This window comes from Rhinatrema bivittatum, chromosome 5 (assembly GCF_901001135.1).
Source record: "Rhinatrema bivittatum chromosome 5, aRhiBiv1.1, whole genome shotgun sequence".
Classification (NCBI taxonomy): domain Eukaryota; kingdom Metazoa; phylum Chordata; class Amphibia; order Gymnophiona; family Rhinatrematidae; genus Rhinatrema; species Rhinatrema bivittatum.
Window position 1 is genome coordinate 282,148,991 of NC_042619.1, and position 21,786 is coordinate 282,170,776.

The window sequence follows — 21,786 nt, forward strand, 5'->3', positions numbered from 1 at the left end:
GAGCTGGTGAAGCAAGAGGGAGGACTACTTTCTCTTGCTCCTATCACTACAGGGGTAACCAGAGTAGGTAGTTATATCTATCAGAGGGAAAAGGAAAGAAAATTGGGGGGAGGGGGGGGGGCTGGGAAATTCCTTGCTCCACAGGGGCTTTTTGTCATGGGGAAAGGGAGAAAAGAAGACTGGAGGAAGTAGGGATTCTTTGGCCCATGAGTATCTTTTGATATCACTTAGGGTCATTTTAGCCTGAGACGAGTCTTACCTTAGCCTCCAGAGGCTAATGGAAAACCTTGCCTTTCCATCAGGATAATGCAAATTACTTTGCCTAACACAGTTTGCATTATCCTTGCTCTATTATTTAAAAGCTATTTAGCATGTATTAGCATGCAGTGCAGCTCATTAATGCTTTTAGTGTGCAAATTTGCCTTAATATTAACACTGAATTTTCACATATTCATTAAGGCTAAAATTTCATTAATATGCATCAGTGCTACATTATCCTTTATTAATTTTAGTTCATTAGCCCCTTAATTAGTACTATAAGTCTCACTCAATATTTGCATGGTTTTGAAGAAAGTGTAATTGTTCACCTGTAACTGTTGTTCAACACTATTAACACAGTGAGACGTATTAACCACCCACCTTCCCTATTGAGAATTAGTCATATTCTCTATTTTAGCAAAACCTTTCCTAGTTATAATGTTTTAGTAAAACTTTCTATAGTAATGATAAGTTGGAAAGTTTCCATGCATTCATAGAAGTTTTTACTTCAAAACTCTAGTAGTATCCTCCAACTGTGGCATATAATGCAGATCAGATGACCACTAAGCATAGCTCATTTTTGTAGTGCTATCAGAGAATGGTAATTATCGGTAGACAATTACACTTTTCATTGCATGAAGCAGCTTACAAACAGTATATGGGCTCTATGTACTAAACATTTTTTCACATAAACAGAAAATGGGAGAAAACCTTTAGTATATAGGCACCTATTTATTCCTAAAGCATACAGTATTCAGTCAAACTTTTTAATTGGTTAAGTAAAGTTCCATGTTTTAAATTGTTTGCAGTTAGATACACTGTCTAAAACTTGTATATAAGCTTTACTTTTTGTTCAATGTAACAGTTCAGCAACAATATTTAGTTACTGCAGCATCAACAGTTATACTCAGCTAATTAATGAGAGTGGAACAGACTGTCTATTGAACATTCCATCTATTGACTTAATTGCTCGCTTATGTGGCAACAAAGTGTTGGATGGACAGGAGGAATGCGACTGTGGCACTGCAAAGGTTAGCACTTTGTTTTAATACTATTCTGACAAACAATAGGGGAATAGTCAGTATGGATCAGATATACACAATATTAAAGTATAGTTCTCTGGATGCCTAGTAAGGCAATTTTCCACTTTGTGTTATATTACTCAGATCTTTTTCTTATGTAACCCTTTCTCTTTGGGAAGAATTAAGTAATTGGAGTAACTGGGAAGAAGAAGTAATTGGAGTAACTGGGAAGAAGAAGGATTTCAAGTATTGAAAATTACACTTTTCAATACTGGTAATTTTATAATTTGCAATACTGGTATTTTTCACATAATCTGCAGGTTGCATAAATTTGTTTGGAAATATATGGGTAATTGACCAAGTACATACACACATTCACTTACAAAGTTATACCTCCTTTTTGGAGGGATCCTACCAAGCACTTATCTTCTGGATTGGCTATTGTCAGAGACAGTATGCTGAGCTTGATGGATCTTTGTCTGACCCAGTAAGGCATTTCTTATGTCCTTATGAGATTGAGGAGAGGATTCTAATAGAAAGCTGGTACACTTTTCATCATTAGAATGGTACGAGAGAGAATCATATGATAATTATGATCCCTCTTGAGAATTGGACAATATTATAGAAAACTCTTCTAATGTCCAATCCTCGGATGAAGGTGCACCTTGAAACAAATTGTGATCAGGCTGCATGACACCTTGACTAACTTGATATGGTGACATAGTAGAATGAGTTTAAAAGAGGAGGTGGACAACCAGGAAATTAAGTAAAATAATATTTGACTATAAGATGTCGCTCTTCGCGGACAACGTGTTATTCACTTTAACTAACCCCCAGTAGTCCCTCACAAAGGTGATAGCCAACTTGAAGGCTTTCAGTTCCGTGTCAGGCTTTCGCTTGAACCTTGATAAATCTGAGGTGTTAAACATCACACTTCTCATGACACAGGCCTCACATCTTCAACAACAATTCCCTCTGAAGTGGGCAGGGTCCAAGATTAAATATTTAGGGATACAAATCGGATCTAACTTAGAAGACTTGTTTAAACTTAACTATACTCCTCTTACTGCAAAGATCTTTAAAGATCTAGATCAGTGGACATCCATGCCAATCTCTTGGACTGGGAGGATTGCCGTATTGAAGATGACAATACTTCCTAAATTCAATTATCTGTTCCAATCGCTGCCAATACAAATCCCCACAGCCATGTTAAAAATTTGGCAAAAGCGATTGTTCACATTTTTATGGAAGCGGAGACCTCCAAGAATTGCACAGGCTACTCTATTCAGACACAAGCTCCGTGGCGGACTGGGGGTCCCAAAACTTCAGTGGTACTATGCGGCCACTCAACTAGCTGCAGTCCTCTCGTGGAACAGAAAAGATGAACAACCTAGATGGGTGGCCATAGAACAAGCAATTTTGGGGTCTTTTCCGCTTAGAGCCCTTAATTGGAAGCCTAGGAAGTCCCGGAGATTGGATGGCTATATCTCAATTCCCTTACAAACCACACTAACCGCCTGGGATCAGTGGAAAATTTTAATAATGGGTACGAGATGGTATTTCTGGAATACACACTTATTCCATCATGGTTCATTCACCCCGGGATGGGAATCTACATTGTTTAATGAATGGAAAGCTAAGGGAGTGACCACCCTGGGTCAGCTTCGGGATAAGAATGAAATTATGACATTTGCACGCACCCAAGAATTGTATAATCTCCCACCCTCTGCTTATTTCTCTTATTTCCAATTAAGACAGTTTATTAGATGTGAAGATATGCAGGAAGAGCTAAATAAAGGCAAGTCCCAGTTTGAGGGTTGGTGTGAGCATGCAGATCGCCTACAAGGTGGTTTATCCAAAATTTACAACATGTTACAAGGCTCATTGACCAGTAGGCCTTCATATGTACACTCTTGGGAAAGGGACTTGGGGATTAGGTTCTCGGACGAGGACTGGGAACAGGTTTTTTTGTACATTAAGAAATGTTCTGTAACTTCCTCCCTTACAGAGAATAGTTACAAATTATTGTTTAGATGGCATCTCACCCCGAGCAGACTGTATAAAGCTAAACTCTGTGATACTGATTTGTGTTGGAAAGGGTGTGGCCAGCGTGGCTCATATTTACACATGTGGTGGGATTGTCCTAAAGTGAAGGGTCTGTGGTCTGCTGTACAGGACATTATTCGCTGCACTTTGCAACGGCAGGTAGAATTACCTCCTGCTCAGGGGCTTTTGAATGTCCCCGTTGATGGATCCAGATTTGAAAGTATTCTTATCAATCAGTACTGCCTAGGGGCGAGGAGCCTCCTCGCCACCCTCTGGAAGCAACCAGTAGTTCCTTCTTGGGACTCCTTATTACACAAATTGGATGCCATGTGTGTACTGTACAAGATAACTGCCCAAAAACATCGCCACATTCCTAGGTTCAATAAGATATGGACGCCATATATTTCATGGAATCGAGGTGAGCTTATCATGCACCCTCTTTTTGAGATCACCCAATAATCAGACTGACACGCCTTTTTGTGGTGTTGCTATAGGATATGTTTTATTACTAATAGATCCCGTAATATATTCTGCATCTCTCTATGTAAATAATACAATACAGCTTGTACTTGCTTGATAAGTGCTCTCTCCTGTACATGCTGTTATTTCTCGTGTGGTTGTTAGATGGACTTTATTCTGTTACCAGTTGCATTCCGTATTTAGCATATGCAGTACAGTAGAATTATGTTTGTCTCTATCTATTTGTCAATGCATATAGACTGTATGACTGCTAGGAGACTTTACATACTATTGTACAACAGTTAATCCAGTGTATAATAAATAAACATTCCATTATAAAAAAAAAATAATAATAATATTTGACAGAATCAAACCACATTTTCTTATGTAGTTGAGGAATTCCCATAGAAGAGCTATTTGATTCTGAATCTTAAATTGGCATAGTTTATTTAGATTTATTAATTTTTTGTATGTAGCAGGTCTCTCACTTGGTGCTTTTTCTGTAACTAGGAGTGCCATGAGTCCAAGTTCGAGCCCAACTGGAGAGCAATCACATTCTGGTGTACTCATGGCTAATACTCTAGATAGAAAATCTTGCTAAGGTGCAACATTATCCAGAAAAGGAGCAAGGAAATAAAGGAATAGAAAAGATAGAAAATAACTCAACCCAGTGTCCATCCATTCAATCCTTGCACTGGAATCAGCAGAAAAATTCAAAAGGAGTCAAGAAATAATGCTCAACATAAATGGTGTATTGTAAATTAAATACAAGTGTCCAAAAACAACATTAAAAGATTAGAATGAGAGAAGCAGTAGTGTTCTTGTTCAATTCTAAACTTCTTTCCTACCTCTTGCACCTTCATCTTTAGCCAACATATCCTCACCAGCTGGGTGGGACAACTAGAGTGTGGCCTGCAGCACAAGCAAATGTGTTGGAAAACATCTCCATTCCAAAAATATCAAAAGGGGATTCCAAACTTCTCAAAACCTTAAACTGGTTTCCTCTGTTCCAAAGTCCTGAAATCTCCCTCCACCCTTACTTTTCTGATTGCTTGGGCAAAAAGATAAACAAGCCCAGTTCTCAGGAGACAGAGGCAGAGTCACCCTTTCTTCAGACCAAGAAGTAAAAAAATCTCCAAAATTCCAAATCTCTTCTTCTCAGTTGAGACTCTGGATAAATGTTAAAAACAGCTCTCCTTCTCTATCTCTCCTCTTCTTTGAGATCAAGGGATTATCTCTTGCTCCTTTTTCCTGGCTTCTTCAGACGTGCTTAAGTCTAACTTAGTGAGCATGCTCCCAGGGTTTAAAAAAACCTAGATATCTTCTTTCTCAAACAAGTGGGGTTTAAGCAATGAGAGGGATTCTAAAACCAACACTTCTCCCCCTGCCCCTAGTTTAGAAAATGTACTTTGGGGGAAATTATTAGTGACAGGTTGAGACCCCCTTCACACTCCCCCTGGCTACAAAAAAAAATTGATTAAGCCAGGGCAAAATTATTTTTCGTAACACATCTATCATTATAAACATTTTAATATAGTAACATTTAACATTATCTGATTATTGATCTTCTGGGGGAAGATCAGTTACTTCTCCATTCAGTTCACATTTAACACACCTCCAGTTAAGTCCATGGGATGGAGAGCGCCCATCCCTCTTTGTATACCTGTCATTGACCTTGGTGTCACTATTACCACACTGCACTGGAGCAATAGGAGCTACTCAAGAAAAGAACTTACCAAAGTCTGGCAGCAGTGGGCCACCAATATATAAGGACCATCTCATAGGTCATTACCTTTAACCTCAACATAACCTATAGATCTCCAGAGAGGAAGATCATGGAAACACAAGCTCACTGGGCTCCTTCCACTACTCAGGAGTGGGGAACGATACAAAATCCAATGTTAGTACTCACATGGGAAACAATCCTTTGGTAAGGAGGGGAGTGTTCTACCAAGGGTGCACCCATCATACGTAAAACATAGTCAAAACTCATTAACAATACTTATCCTTTACCATAATGTATTCCTTAATGGAGAATACCATAAATGTTTCAAAATTTTAAAACATTTTCAACATATCAGCTCATGTAAGCAGGGGGCTTCCACCAGAAACCTTACTTGATTATGCTTAAACATGCACCCTTCCATGGGTACTCAGTTTAGCCTGGCATGCAAGCAGGACAAGAAAATCCATGGGACACATTACATGTTTTATGAAAATGTTATAGATTAATATACTGAATACCAGAAAACTTTTCATTTTTCAGGATTTTTCCTATTTTATAGAAAAATATTCTCTGTATTTAACCATTTGCACTGGTGAGGAAACTGCAATAACGTAATTACACCAACACATTTCCACCCTTAAAGAATGAGATTAAACAATACATTTCAAATTTAGGACTTGGTTCACTAACTTTTTTCCATAGACACAGAATAGGAGAACAGCCTTAGTAAATCAGGCTCTTAGACCACAAAGTTCTTTACTCCACAGAGACCTGTTCGTAGCTGTGGTCTCTTGGGTCTGGGTCTTCATTGACACTAGACAAGCCAGGTGCCAGTTGCTAGTAGGGACTACCTTGCTAGATCCTGCAAAAGAAGAAAAGAGGAAACACCGTCCGAACATGGGTTAGGCGGCGGCGCGCGGAAGCCCTGGGATGTGCGTATGTCCTGGGGCTTTGAAAAAGGGGTGGGAAGGGGATGGGAAGGGGCGGGGCAGCGGTCCCGGGGCGGTCCCAAGTCCTCTGGCACAGTGGCTGTGCCGGGGGATAGCACGCCGGCAGCCGGCTGGTGCGCGCAAGTTAGGCCTGCCTTGGGCAGGCAAAACTTAGACAACAAAGGTAGGGGGGGGATTTAGGTAGGGCTGGGGGGAGCGAAAAGAAAGTTCCCTCCGAGGCCGCTCTGAGGGACAGGGCCTCCCCTAGGGCTTGGCGCATGCAAGGTGCACACGCATGTTATTAAATCGGGTGTACATTTGTGCGCGCCGGGCAGCACGCACAAATGTACCCCGCGCGCGCTCCTTTAAAAATCTGCTCCTATATACACAAAAATATTAGCAATTCCTTAAAATATTAGAAGCAGAATTTAGTTTTCCGATATGGATAACTCATGCTACCGAGACAGTCCAGGATCATCCATGACTAGCCAGCTAGCCACCACCACACCAGGGCACTGTCCAATGCACCCTACTGACAGCCACAGTGATTCTGCTTTTTTTGTGAATAGTGTCACAAAAAGGGCATGGACCCTTTAAGAAGGGTCCCCACCCCAATGAAAGCCCTTACTGTTCCTGCTGCAGGCTTCTCACCAGAAAAGAACAGGTCTCTCCCAGTTCAGGTTTCCTGTTTGCTCCAGTGTGGATCTTCTTCACCCCTCAGGTTTTCTCAGGGCTCCAGCACTGCTCCCACTCTTCTGCAGGGGTAAGTTCACCAGGGGCTGCTTTAATTTTAACTGCAGTCAGCTTTGCACTGCTGCTCCTGCTGAATGGCTCCTCTGGGGCCTGCACTCCTCAATTGCTGCTCCCTTGCAGCAGCAATAACGACCTCTGAGCTGGCAGTCAGTATCAATGGCAGCTCTAGGTTTTTTCTTCGTGGCTGCACTCTCCTTTGCCAGCATCTTCCATTTTGGGCTTTCTCTTCCACAACTAACCAGCACTTGCTGGCAACAACAAGGGCAGCCACCACGGTCAATCCTCCAGATCCCACAGCACAGCTCCTCCCAATGTGGAGATATGCTGCAACTTAGGTGCAAGTCCTACAACAGTCCCTACTCATTTGCTCAGGGTCCCGCTGCATTCGAGCAGTGTGGGACCCTGCTATTATGACAGCTCTCTCTCTCTCTCTCACTCGTGGAAAATTCAGCAGAGGCAAGCAACCTCACATGAGCAACAAAAGGTGGCTCTTCTTCCCTCCCCAGGGGTAAGTTTTAAAGTTGACCCCCAGCTCTCTTTCCAAGGCATCTCCAGGCCCACTCCTTCTTTCTAGTTGAATGCTTCTTCCTCAGCCCACTAGAGGGCTTGATGCTTCAACTCTGACTAGCTGTGTCTTCAGGCTACACTAGGCTCTACAGTTCTTCTCTAGACCAGCCAAGCTCAATCCCCTCTGTCCTCTGCAGTCCCTTCTGGGTGGGGAGAGCTTCAAGGCTGGTGGACTCTGTTGCTTGGTTCTTCCCCATGAGAGGGAAGTCCATTTCAGTCGCTTTTGCTCCTGTTAGATTCCTCTGAGGGGCAAGTAGACCCTTCCGCTGTCCAAGCAGGGCGATGTCCTCCCTAAGTCCACAGGAGAGCTCCGACTCCTTCCCCTTTTCTTCTTATGGCCTGGGCAACCCCTCCCTGAGGCAAAAAGCATGAAAGATCTTTTTTTCTGCTCCTCCCCCTTGAGCAAGACTGGCAGCCATCTTGGCTCAATGCAAGTCTATAGGGAAAAATGCCAAAACTTGGGAAAAAGTCACAACATGTTCAAAAAACACTTCTAACATGGTTTCACTCCATGTTAGAAGTGAACCCCTGAGCACTAGTTGGGCACCATTTTTATGTAGCAGGTTCCCCATCTGATGCTTTATCCTTAATTAGGGATGCTGTGGGTCCAGGTTCGAGTCCAGACGGAGAGGACTATTTCTCTTCCTGCGCCCTAGGCACAATCACTGTCTAGCACTGTCTATGTTCCTAACTCCTGCATGTGCGCTGGTTAGGAAAACGGGACGCTGATAAATTCAGTGTCCGTTTTCTTAACTGGCGGACAGCCACCACAGTGGACCTCTTTCCGGCTTGCGCTGTCAATGAGGCGCTAGGGGCGTGCAATTGCCCCTAGCACCTCCTCGACAATACGAATTCCTGGGGGGTGCATTATGAAAGTGGGTGCTGAATACACAGCGCCCACTTTCAGCGTGAGTTTTTTGCATCGGCCCCTAATTTTGTTATGGATTTGACAGTTGCTTGGTTTTGATTGTAAATATTATTACCCTTAACGTAAGGCTTGGGGGTAACCTGCACAGAGTGACAGTTATTACAATAAGACTGGATGGACCATTTGGTCCGTTTGTGCCATCATTACTATGTTACTATGTGCTGATAGGGATGTGTTTCCTTTGTTTATTAATGGCACTAATAAGGCTTCAATGCCAAGGAGTAGAGGAATCTTGATTATGTATGCTTAGGAGTCATCAGCATGGACAAGGCCTATCTTGGAATCTGTTTAAAAGCCAAAGAGTGCAGTTTCTTTCCTATTTAATAGAGTACTCCTGGGGAAATTCTGCACTAATTTGTGCAGAATTTGTGCAGAATTTCCCTAGTGGTTAGAGACCAGGGTTTGAGTCCTGCTGTTGTGCCTTGTGACCTTGGGCAAGTCACTTTACTCTCCATTGCCTCAGGTACACACTTACGGGCCGATACAGTAAGGTGTGGTAGAAAGAGGTGCGTTAGGGCCGGGCGCACCCGCGTTTGCCGCACGCACAGTTCGGATCCCATACCGCTCGATACTCTATTTAAATGGCATGCAAATGCAAGCCGCGTCCAACCTGCGTCCAGCACGCGTCAATGAAGCGCAATCCATTTGAAATGACAGGTACCAGGAAGTGCATCCCAACTTTAACAAAAGAAAACCTAAAAACCTAAAATCCCTTCCTCCCGAAGCGACTTGACATGTAAAGTATTGTGAATAAGTGTAACCAAAGGTAACTTACTTTTTCTTTCTTTCAGCCCTTTCAGCGCTCTCTGCCCTCCTCCGGAGGCGCTTCTTTAAATCAACGGGTAACCCTTTCTGCCCGCGGCATGTATATGAGATGTCAATGATCGGATTAGCTATTCCCTCCCATTCAGTAACGTGCACCCTGACTATCGCCTTTTTAACCTGCAGTTTAGCCGCGCATTTAACCTGCTAATTTACGCCTACCCCTACCCCTACGTTAGAGGCAGGGGTAAGGATAGATGGCAAACTTTCCCTCAGCCCCCGCTCACCTGCCCTGGCCGCGTCCATGGGTGCCGGTCTCCAGGGCAGCCCCAGTCCTCTCTCCCCTCCTCCTGAAGCAACTTTAACCAAAAGAAAACCTAAAATCCCCTCCTCCCGAAGCGACTCGACATGTAAAGTATTGTGAATAAGTGTAACCAAAGTTAACTTACTTTTTCTTTCTTTCAGCCCTTTCAGCCCTCTCTGCCCTCCTCCGGAGGCGTGCACCGCGGCTACCCTGCCTCCCGGGGGCAGCCGGCGGCGAAAGCTGCTTCCAGCGGCCCCCGCCGGCGAAGACGGATGAACGCACGCCAGGGAATAGCTAATCCGATCATTTACATCTCATATACATGCCGCGGGCAGAAAGGGTTACCCGTTGATTTAAAGAAGCGGTAAGGATGGGTTAAAAGAGATAGTGAATTGCAGGTTGGACTAACACGGCCAAATTGTAAGTAGAAAGCGGGTTAGAAGCAGGGTAACCGCGGCCGCACTTTACTGTATTGGCCTGACAGATTGTAAGCCCTCTAGGGATAGGGAAATATCTACAGTACCTGAAAGTAATCCACTTTGAAATGCTGAAAAAGTGCAAAAAGCAGAATATAAATTTAAATTTTTGGTGCAGAATTTGAAGAGAGGCAGAATGGGTCATGAGCAGAGGCTATCCTGCTCATGACAAAGATTTCACAGGCCTGGCAGCTACAACCAGAGTGCATCTCGCTCACAGCAAAGATAGCTGAGGCCTGGTGGTCACAAATGGAGCCCATCACACTTGCCTGGTGAGAGAGAGGTAGCCTCTCTGAAAGTGTATAGGTGTGTGCGCGATAAAGAGGGAGCCTATGTGAGGGTACATGGGTGCGTGTGCCAGAGAGAGAGTGAACCTATGTGAGAGGGGGTGTGTGCAAGAAAGAAAGAGAGATCCTATATTGCGGGGGGGGGGGGGGGGGTGGAGGGGGTAAGAGAGGAAGAGATGGAACCTATGTGAGGAGCAGTATGAGAGAGGGTGTTAGTATTTGAGGTAGTTGTGGGTGGATCCTTGGGCCAGTAGCAGATGACCACACCCCCAGGGTATGATCCCGGGAGGGACCACCGTTCAGGCTCAGAGTATGGAGACAGACACACACTAGTTCTTTTATTAAACAGTATTTTGAACCACCAGAGGTGGCAGGAGTGAGCTGGAGTGCCCGGCTGGGCTGTAGTCCCTCAGATACTGGAATAGCGATCCTGGATGACTGAGCTGTAGAGAAACTAAATATAGTGAGTAGGCAGGGTATGCAGAGTTCAGGAACAGAACCTTGATGTTAACACTCACACAGTAGTCTCTTGGAAGCAGCCCAGGAGCTGGAATGAGTAGGCCCTCGAGGTACCAGGGAATACTCTGAGAGAGAAGTAACTCACTGATGTAGTTGGCAGCGATGACTTCCTGGCAGAAGTGATCTTCAGTAGCAAGTCAGGGAACGAGGGCCCTCGAGGAGCTAGTACCGGTTCCAGACTGTGATCTGAAAAGCAAAAGTGAAAGCGAGGTCCCCAAGGAGCGGGTACCCCTGGTACGTCCGAGGAGGCAGAGTAACTTAGGTAGAGTATCCCGGTAGACCTAGTAGTTCTAACCTTTGCTAAATCGATTAATTAGCAATTACAGAGACCTTATATATCCGGTGAGGATGACGTCACCTCAGGGGGACGCCCCTGAGGTTCGCGCCACTGCTGGTACTTCAGTCGGGGCTGCGCCGCGCGCATGCGCGCACGCACCCTTAGGCTCTGGGGAAACATGGTGGTGTGCAGCATCTAGCCAATCCAGTGACGCCAGAGGAGGACGGCAGAAGGATGCCGCAGCTGCCAAACTTTCAACTGGCAAAGAGGGAGTCGCCAAAGCGGTAAGGTGGGTCTAGTGGAGACATCGGGCAGCAACGGTTGCAACAGAGGGTTCAAACTCTGGGAGTAGAGGGCTGGAGAGTGAAGACAGAGTTTATTTTTATTTTATTTATTTAACATTTTTCTATACCGACATTCGCACGAGACATCACATCGGTTTCCAGACAACAGCAAAATCAGCCAACAGGGCTTTACATTGTAACTGATATTTTAACTGGGGGGGAGGAGGGGGAAGGGGCAGGGCAGTAACTTGGAGCTAATGAGTATGCTGGGAACAGGGGAGGGGAGTACAGGGTTAATTTACAAAAAGCAGGAGTAATGTACATGCTATATACAATCTATTATGTACGTTCTATATACAAGACGAGGGAGTGGGGGGAGGGTAGGTTAAGGAGGGAAGAGGAAGGATGGGGGTGGGGGGGAGGAAGGAGTCAGGGTGTAGGGTAGAGTGGATTAGGAGGGGGGTGTGGGGGATGGGGGAAAGGTACTGGGATGGCAGATTAAGAGTAGGCGTGCGTGAAAAGCCATGTTTTAAGTTTCTGTCTAAATTTCTTTGGACAGATTTCAAGGCGTAGACTGGTGGGCATAGAGTTCCATAGCTTGGGACCAGCTAAGGAGATGGAGCGTTGTTTGGTGGAAGCGAGGTGGGATAGTTTGGGTGTAGGAGTAGGTATTGTTGCAAGGTATGGTTGCAAGGTTGCAGAGGTTGCAGAGTGAAAGGTTGCAGAGGTTGCAGAGTGAAAGGAGTTAAGCCTAAAGGGAAGGGGAGAGATAGTAGAAAGTGGAGGTGTTGGGGCTTGAGAGGGCAGAGTGAAAGAAGTCTGGCCAGGGGAGTAGGGAGAGAGGAAGAAGGTGTTGCGGAGGTGGACCCCTGGCCTGAGGTGGTGATGGCACCACCCATATGGGAAACCCCCACGGGTCTCCACCATCAGGAAGTGAGGCCCAGCGGGAAGCGGAGGTCGGCTGGAGCTTCGCCATTACCAACCCTCATTCCCCGCAGGTTGAGCTCTTGGGTACCGAGACCAGCTGGACTTAGGCGGGCCTCTACGTGGTTGATCCCTGAGATGTCCAGAGGCAGAGTACCAGTTGGCAATGGAGACGAAGGGTTTCAGAAGGAAGAGGCAAGATCCGAGGTAGGGTCCAGATGAGAGTCAGGGCAGGAGGCAAGGACAATGTCTGGTCAAAGCAAAGGTTCAAGGCAGGCAGCTAGAGACAAGGTCAGTTCCAAGCAGAGGGCAGGCAGGCAGAGGGCAGGCAGCTAGAGGTGAGGTCACATCCAAGCAAAGGGTCAAAGCCAAGGATGTCCATCAGAAGGTAAGCAGGAACAGGGACAGGAACTGGAGCTGGAACAGGTACTGGATCAGGAACTGGAATTAGAGCAGATAGTGGAACCGGAGCAGATACTGAAACAGGAACTGGAACAAGCATAGCAACAAAGCGCATGACAGGAAAGCTTGGCAACCTGTTGCCAAGGCAGGCTCTGAATGTCTGAGCCTACCTTATATAGTGGAGCTGGTTGATGTTATCATTCGGGGCCACGGGAGGCTTTCCCGCCACAGCCCATTTAAAGTCCAGAGAGGCACGTGCACCTAAGGCTGATGGGCCAGGGAAGAGGAAGTGGCTGCGTCTCCCTGCGGCACATGTGGGGAGGCCCAGTCAGCCCCAGAGGAGGCTGCAGCGGTACAGGAGTGTCCCGGGAACGTGGAGGGAACGCAGACACGTAGGCGGCTGCCTACCACCACCAAGAAGGTCGAGCCAGCTCTGGGGACCTGACATCGGGGGTGAGTGAGCCCAGTTATGGGTCTGCCACTGCTGGGGAGTGCAACAATATCCCTCTCCCTTACGCCCCCCTACTGGAGGTCTGGGCTTACCCGGATGAGTCAAATGGAATTTCCAGAGGAGACCTTTATCAAGGATGTTGGTAGCAGGTTCCCAGGAGTTTTCTGTGGGGCCGTACCCCTCCTAAGAGAGGAGATACTCCCAACAATGGCCTCTCTTGTGGATGTCTGAGACTTCTTGCTCCCGGTAAAGGGTGTCAGTTTTAGAAACAAGTTGCGAGGGTTCAGGAGTTCTACAAGATAGCCATGAAAGCACCAAAGGTTTAAACAGGGACACATGGAAAGAGTTGTGTATTCCCAGCGTGGACAGAAGACAGAGCTGGTAGATCACTGGGCCGATGCGTCGAATGACTGGAAATGGGCCAATATATCTGGAAGCAAAATGCTGGGAAGGAAGCTTCAGACAAATTTAGCATGTACTCAGCCATACCCTGTCACCAGGCTGGAACTCTGGGGCTGGCCTTCGGAGAGCATCTGAGGATCTTTTGGCATGTGTAGTCACTTGTTGTAGCCTTTGATTCCTGTGGGTCCATAAGGCCTGAAGAACATCTATAGTTGCTTGGGCTGCTGGAGAAGGAACTGTGAGGGATATCGGGAGAGGGGGCCGTGGTTGTCTTACATATACTAAGGAGAAAGGGGAGGCCCCGTGGCTGCGACGATGTGAGAGTTATGGGAAAACTCAGCACACGGGAACAGTTGGACCCAATTGTCTTGCATGTCATTGGAGTATGAGCACAGAAGCAATTTGAGAGAGCGGTTCATACGCTCAGCTTGGCCGTTGGCCTGAAGATGGTAGGCTGGTAGTCAATCCAACAGATATTCCAAATTTCTTGCACAGGGAACGCCAATAACGGGCAACAAATTGAGGTCCTCTGACTGAGATGATGTGTTCAGGTAATCTGTGGAGATGGAATATGTACAAGAAGAACAGGCATGCTAGTTCAGGTGCAGAGGGCAAGCTAGGAAGTGGGATAAAGTAAACTATCTTGGAGAACCTGTCCATAACCACCCAGCTAATTGTGTTCCCATTAGATACAGGAAGGACCACCATGAAATCGGTGGACAGGTGAGTTCAGGGCTCTCTGGGGGCTGACAATGGCTACAATAGCCCCCAGGGTCAGCCCACAGGTGTCTTTTGTTGTGCACATATGGGGTAGGAATCCATATAGGCTTGAGTATCCAAGGACATGGTTGGCCACCAATAGTAACGTTGAAGGAGGGACAACATCCGTGAGCATCTGGGGTGTCCAGCGACTCGGGAGTCGTATGCCCACTGTAGTACCTTTTCATGAAGCCTGTGGGGCACCATCATCTTCCCCACAGGCATGGTCGTGGCAGCAGACAGGTAGATACAAGCCCGGTCAATAATATGCTGAGGCTCTTCCTGGGAATCATCGGGCTCAAAGGAACAAGATAAGGCGTCAGCATGTAAATTCTTTTCTGCAGGATGGTAACTTAGATCAAAATTAAACCAGGTGAAGATCAACGCATGGTGGGTCTGGCAGGAATTCAGAATCTGGGTATGTTGGAGGTACTCTAAGTTTTTATGATTCGTGAATATCGTAACATGGTGTTGGGTACCCTTCAGCCAGGGGTGCCATTCTTCTGGGTGAGCTTAATCGCGAGGAGATCGCGATCCCCAATACTGTAATTCCATTCCGTGGAGGAAATCTTGTGCAAGTAAAAGAAGCATGGATGCAAGGTGCTCTTACTGGAATGTTGACTCAAGACTGCCCCTGCTCCAATGGCAGAAGTGTCCACTTCAACGATAAAAGGACAATTTGGGTCCAGATGGCATAAACAGGGTCCATGTACAAAGGCCTCTTTTAGGGCCTGGAAGGCTGCAATAGCCTCTGGAGTCCAGTTCTTGGTGTCACTTCCCTTACAAGTGAGAGCTGTAAGGGGGGCTGCGACTAGAGAGTAGTTGGCTATAAAATGTTGATAATAATTTGCGAAACCTAGAAATCGCTGTAATGCCCATAGGCCCATGGGCTGGGCCCAATCTTGGATACTCTGCTGTTTACTAAGGTCCAAGGAGAAACCGTGTCTAGATACACTGTACCCTAGAAAGGGTAGGTTTTGCCTTTCGAACTTTCCTTTCTACTTGTCTACCTTGGCGTAAAGATGAATGTTGCGCAGGCACTGAAGCACAGCGCAGACATCGTGACGATGAGTGGCAAGGTCCTTCGAGAAGACAAGTATGTCATCCAGATAGGCAACAACGTTCATATACAGAGGTCATGGAATATCTCATTTCTCACAGGACAAGCAGGATGGTAGTCCTCACAAATGGGTGACATCGAGGATGGAGCCCAACCACGGAAAACTTCTGTCAAAGTTTCAGGAACTTTGACTGGCCCCTACTGGGCATGCCCAGCACGGCATCAACCCTGCAGCCAGCAGGGGTCTCCCTTCAGTCTTCTTTTTTCCGCGCAGCAGTAGCCACGCGGTAGAAGAGCTCTTAACCACGTTCCTGACAGGAATTTCAAAAAACTTAATTTTGAAGAAAATTTGCCCCACAGGGGTCTCCCTTCGACAATTTTTCGGTCCGTGGAACTTCGGTAAATTTTTGCCGTTGTTTAGTCGACTTCCGTCGAGTTTGGCCCTTGAGGCCTGTTGTCAGTCGACAGTCCCGCGGCTACATTTTTGGCTCTCCGCCATGGCGTCGGGTTTCCGTCGGTGTCCGGACTGTACCCGAACTATGTCAATCACAGACCCCCATGGAGTCTGTGTTTTATGTTTAGGGAGCGAGCATGATGTTCTGACTTGCACCAAATGTGCCCTAATGACACCAAAGGGTCGCAAGGCCAGAATGGAGAAGATGGGGCTCCTCTTCCAAGCTCGTACCCCAACGCCATCGATTGCATCGACGTCATCGGAACCGGCACCGTCGAGGTCTCATCATCATCGACAACCCTTCGGTGACCGTCCGCCATCGATGACTTCGCGGCCATCGACTCCCGTTCCTTCCCCTGATGATCGAGGGGATCGGAAAGAAAAACATCGCCATCGACGTCATAAGTCTCGGCCTGTCGAGGAATCGACGTCATCGACCTCAGCACCGACCGAGCCACCGCCAAAAAAGTCTCGATCAGAAGTGGCACCGTCCACTACTGTTTCGCAGGCACCGAGGCAACCCTCACCCCCTCAGGGTTTGGGAGCCGTGTTCCCACCGGTGACGGTGGTCCCTCCGGCTCAGCCTCAGCCTCCCTCTCCCATCGAGCTGGGTCTTGTTACCCCTGGTCTCCGGGTAGAACTGGATCGGCTGGTCCAGGAGGCCATCGACAAGGCGATACTACGGTTCCAGACTCCTCCGGCACCGACTCCGGCACCGAGAGTGGAACCGGTCACCGAGCCGATTGCAGCAGCACTGGCACCGCTGCTACACCGCATGGAGGCGCTCATGACAGCCCTTCCACCGGTGATACCTCAGTCACCGACACCGGTAAGACCGCTGTCACCGACAGGTTTATCATCAAGCGGAGAAACAACATATCGAATTCCCCCTTTGGGAATTGTTCCATCGATGCCAGGTTGTCCCTCGCCACCGATTTCTTCTTCGGGGGCGATACGCACCTCTGCTCCACCGAGGTTTACGATGCCGACACCGATTCCATCGAGACCGACACCGGTTCCCTCGATGCCTACACCGGCACCGATACCGGCACCGATTCCTTCGAGGATTTTCTCGATGCCCCCGGTGATTCCAATCGATATTTCTGAACCTCAACCTGGGCCTTCAGGTGTTCAGCCCCCTCAAGGTCCTGCAGGTCATCATCCAGATCCCTATGATACTTGGGGTGATGATACCTCTACTGACACCGATGATTTGCCTTCACCGCCCTCTCCTGCGGAGAGTAGAAAGCATTCTCCCCCTGAGGACCTCTCTTTCATAAATTTTGTGAAGGAAATGTCAGAGTTGGTCCCATTCCAACTTCAATCTGAACAAGATGACAGGCACCAGATGATGGAATTGCTCCAATTTTTGGATGCCCCAAAAGTCATCACTTCTATTCCCATTCACCAGGTTTTTCTAGACCTTCTTAAAAAGAATTGGGAATCTCCCGGATCTGTTTCCCCGGTCAACAAAAAAGCTGACTCTACATATCTTGTACAGTCAGCACCTGGTTTTCAAAAACCTCAATTAGACCATCATTCTGTAGTCGTAGAATCAGCTCAAAAGAAAGCTAAACGACTAAAGCCACATTCTTCCATACCTCCTACTAAGGAAAACAAATTCCTAGATGATGTAGGTAGGAAGGTATATCATGGAGCTATGCTGATTTCCAGAATAGTTTCCTATCAACTTTATATGACACAATATAATAGAGTCATTCTGAAACAGATGCAGGAATACACTGATGCCTTGCCTGAACAGTTCCAGCCACAACTTCAATCCCTTTTAAATAAAGGATTTGAAGCTGGGAAGCACGAAATAAGAACAGCTTATGACATATTTGATGCTTCCACGAGACTTTCTGCCACAGCCATCTCAGCCAGACGTTGGGCTTGGCTTAAATCATCTGACCTTCGTCCAGAAGTTCAGGACAGGCTCTCAGATTTACCCTGCCTAGGGGATAATTTATTTGGTGAGCAAATTCAACAAATTGTTGCTGAATTGAAGGATCATCATGAGACACTTAAACAGCTCTCATCTATTCCTCCTGACTTGCCACCTAAACAGCCGTTTAGGAAGGACTCCAAAAAGTCTTTCTTTAGGCCAAGAAAGTATTATCCCCCATCATCCAAGCCTAGGCCCGCACGGTCTTACCATAAGACCCAGCCTCGCCAGACCCGTAAACAAAAGCCTGCAGCAGCTCCACCACCGGGCCCTGCGGCGGGTTTTTGACTTTCCCTTAGAGAGCACTTGCCAAACCCCTCTTCCAGCTATACCAGTAGGAGGACGGCTCTGCCACTTTCTAGAAAGATGGCATCAAATCACCTCAGATCAATGGGTGATAGCAATCATTGCACAGGGTTACCACCTCAACTTCCTATCCCTCCCTGCCGACTCCCCACCTTTGCAGGCGTGGAGACTCACCGATCACTCTGTTCTTCTAGAGCAGGAAGTTTCTCTTCTCCTACAGTCAAACGCTATAGAACCCATTCCTCCCCTACAACACGGACTGGGGTTCTACTCCAGGTACTTCCTGATCCCAAAAAAGTCAGGGGGACTTCGTCCAATCCTAGACCTACGGGCTCTCAACAAGTACCTTTCCAAGGAGAAATTCAAGATGGTAACCCTGGGGTTGCTACTACCTCTGCTGCAAAGAGGGGATTGGCTATGCTCTCTAGGCCTGAAAGACGCATATACCCATATTGCAATCACGAAATCTCATCGCAAATACCTGCGTTTTCTAGTAGGCCGAAACCACTATCAATACCGAGTACTACCTTTCGGCCTGGCGTCAGCACCACGAGTCTTTAACAAATGTCTTGTGGTGGTAGCAGCATTCCTCAGGAAGGAAGGGCCCCTACCTGGACGATTGGTTGATCAGGGCCCCAACCCAGCAACTAGCTCGGTCCTCCCTGACACTAACAATTCAAACTTTGCTTTCTCTAGGGTTTCTTGTCAATTACGAGAAATCCTACTTAGTCCCATCTCAGACCTTATCCTTCATTGGAGCAGACTTGGACACCTTACAGGCAAAAGCCTTCCTTCCTCATCAACGGGTTCAATCCCTTGTGTCCCTAGCTCGCCAGCTGCAGTCTCAACACACAGCAACAGCTCGCCAGTTCCTCGTTCTCCTGGGACACATGGCCTCCTCCGTTCATGTGACTCCCATGGCCCGTCTGGCCATGAGAGTCATGCAATGGACTCTGAGATTACAATGGACCCAAGCTCTTCAGCCTCTGTCCTCCATTGTTCGCATCACCAATACACTCCGCCTGTCTCTTGCCTGGTGGACAAATCAATTCAACCTCCTACAGGGCTTGCCCTTTCTCCCACCAGAACCCCAGGTAATCCTCACCACCGATGCTTCCAACATCGGGTGGGGAGCCCATGTAAACAATCTACAAACTCAAGGATTCTGGTCACCAGAGGAAGCCAAACACCAGATAAATTTCCTGGAGCTGCGAGCGATCCGTTATGCTCTCAGGACCTTTCAAGATTGTCTCTCGAATCACACAATCTTAATTCAGACAGACAACCAGGTGGCCATGTGGTACATAAACAAGCAGGGAGGCACAGGCTCCTTCCTTCTATGTCAGGAAGCGGCGCAGATTTGGGTGGAAGCCCTCTCCCGCTCCATGTACCTCAGGGCCACCTACCTGCCAGGAGTAGACAATGTATTGGCAGACCGGCTAAGCCGTGTCTTCCAACCACACGAGTGGTCTCTCAATCCTTTGGTAGCGACCTCTCTGTTTCACAAGTGGGGTTATCCCCCCATAGACCTCTTTGCGTCCCCTCAGAACCACAAAGTGGACAATTACTGCTCTCTCATTCGGAGCCAGCACTCTCGGCCGAGGGATGCATTCTCCCTCACGTGGACAACCGGTCTGCTCTATGCATTCCCTCCACTTCCTCTTCTGTCGAAGACTCTCGTGAAGCTGCGTCAGGACAGAGGGACTATGATCCTGATAGCACCGCTCTGGCCACGCCAAGTGTGGTTTCCCATACTCCAGGATCTCTCCATCCGCAGACACATTCCTCTGGGAACGGATCCGCATCTGCTCACTCAAAACGACGGATGCCTCCTCCATCCCAACCTCCAAGCCTTGTCCCTGACGGCATGGATGTTGAAAGGTTAGTCCTTCAGCCATTCAACCTTTCAGATTCAGTTTCTCGTGTCCTGATAGCTTCACGAAAGCCTTCCACAAGGAAATCTTACTCATACAAATGGAAAAGGTACACATCATGGTGCACTTCTCAGTCCCTTGATCCCCTTTCCTGTCCAATCTCTAAATTCTTGGACTATTTATGGCATCTTTCAGAATCAGGTCTAAAGACCTCTTCCATTAGAATGCATGTCAGTGCGGTAGCCGCCTTCCATAAAGGTATCGGGGGTGTCCCTATTTCAGTACAACCCCTGGTAACATGCTTTCTTAAAGGCTTGCTCCACTTGAAGCCACCTTTACGTCCTCCGGCCCCATCTTGGGACCTTAATCTGGTTCTTGGTCGTCTTATGAAACCACCTTTCGAACCTCTGCACTCCTGTGACCTAAAATATCTCACATGGAAAGTGTTATTCCTTTTAGCTATCACTTCAGCTCGCAGGGTTAGTGAATTACAGGCCCTAGTTACCTATCCGCCTTACACTAAACTCCTGCAGGATCGGGCGGTACTCCGCACTCACCCTAAGTTTTTACCTAAGGTAGTTTCGGAGTTTCATATCAATCAATCCAACATACTACCTATCTTCTTTCCCAGGCCTCTCTCCAACTCCGGGGAACAGACTCTGCATACCCTAGACTGTAAACGGGCTCTAGCTTTTTATCTAGACCGTACAGTTTCTCACTGGAAGAGCACTCAATTATTCATCTCTTTCCATCCTAACAAGTTAGGACAACCTGTGGGTAAGCAGGCTCTTTCCTCCTGGTTGGCGGACTGCATTTCCTTTTGCTACGAGCAAGCTGGCATTCCTTTCCAAGACCGTGTTAAAGCACACTCTGTGAGGGCCATGGCGACTTCAGTAGCACACCTTCGATCGGTGCCGCTTCCTGACATCTGCAAAGCTGCAACCTGGAGTTCCCTCCATACCTTTGCAGCCCACTAATGTTTGGATAAAGCTGGAAGACAAGATTCCATCTTCGGCCAATCTGTCTTGCGTAACCTTTTTCTAACTTGATGTACCAACACCCTTCCACCTCCCGGTTGGGTGCGGATGCCCTTCCCCAAATTCCACCCCAGTTGTTGTGCCTGTTGCACACCGTTGGGTACATTTGGTGCAAGTCAGGACATCCTCAGCTCGGTACTCACCCATTTGTGAGGACTACCATCCTGCTTGTCCTGTGAGAAAGCAAGTGTTGCTTACCTGATGTAACAGGTGTTCTCACAGGACAGCAGGATGTTAGTCCTCACGAAACCCGCCCACCACCCCGCGGTGTTGGGTTCGTTTATTCTATTTTTCGGCACTGCCTGTAGTTTTGAAAACAAGACTGAAGGGAGACCCCTGCTGGCTGCAGGGTTGGTGCCGTGCTGGGCATGCCCAGTAGGGGCCAGTCAAAGTTCCTGAAATTTTGACAGAAGTTTTCCGTGGTTGGGCTCCATCCTCGATGTCACCCATTTGTGAGGACTAACATCCTGCTGTCCTGTGAGAACACCTGTTACATCAGGTAAACAACACTTGCTTTATCATGCATTGAAATACCACAGGGGCGTTACAAAGGCCAAATGGCATTACGAGGTATT

At 47.3% G+C, this 21,786-nt stretch overlaps 1 protein-coding gene across 1 annotated transcript in view; it reads left to right on the top strand.

Moving 5' to 3' along the window:
• Nucleotides 1-21,786, top strand: part of LOC115092431 (disintegrin and metalloproteinase domain-containing protein 9-like) — a 489,095-nt gene that overhangs the window by 381,660 nt on the left and 85,649 nt on the right. The window contains exon 6 of the mRNA XM_029603264.1: nt 1,124-1,289. Within this exon, the coding sequence (XP_029459124.1) occupies nt 1,124-1,289 (166 nt within the window). The remainder of the gene's footprint in view (nt 1-1,123; nt 1,290-21,786) is intronic.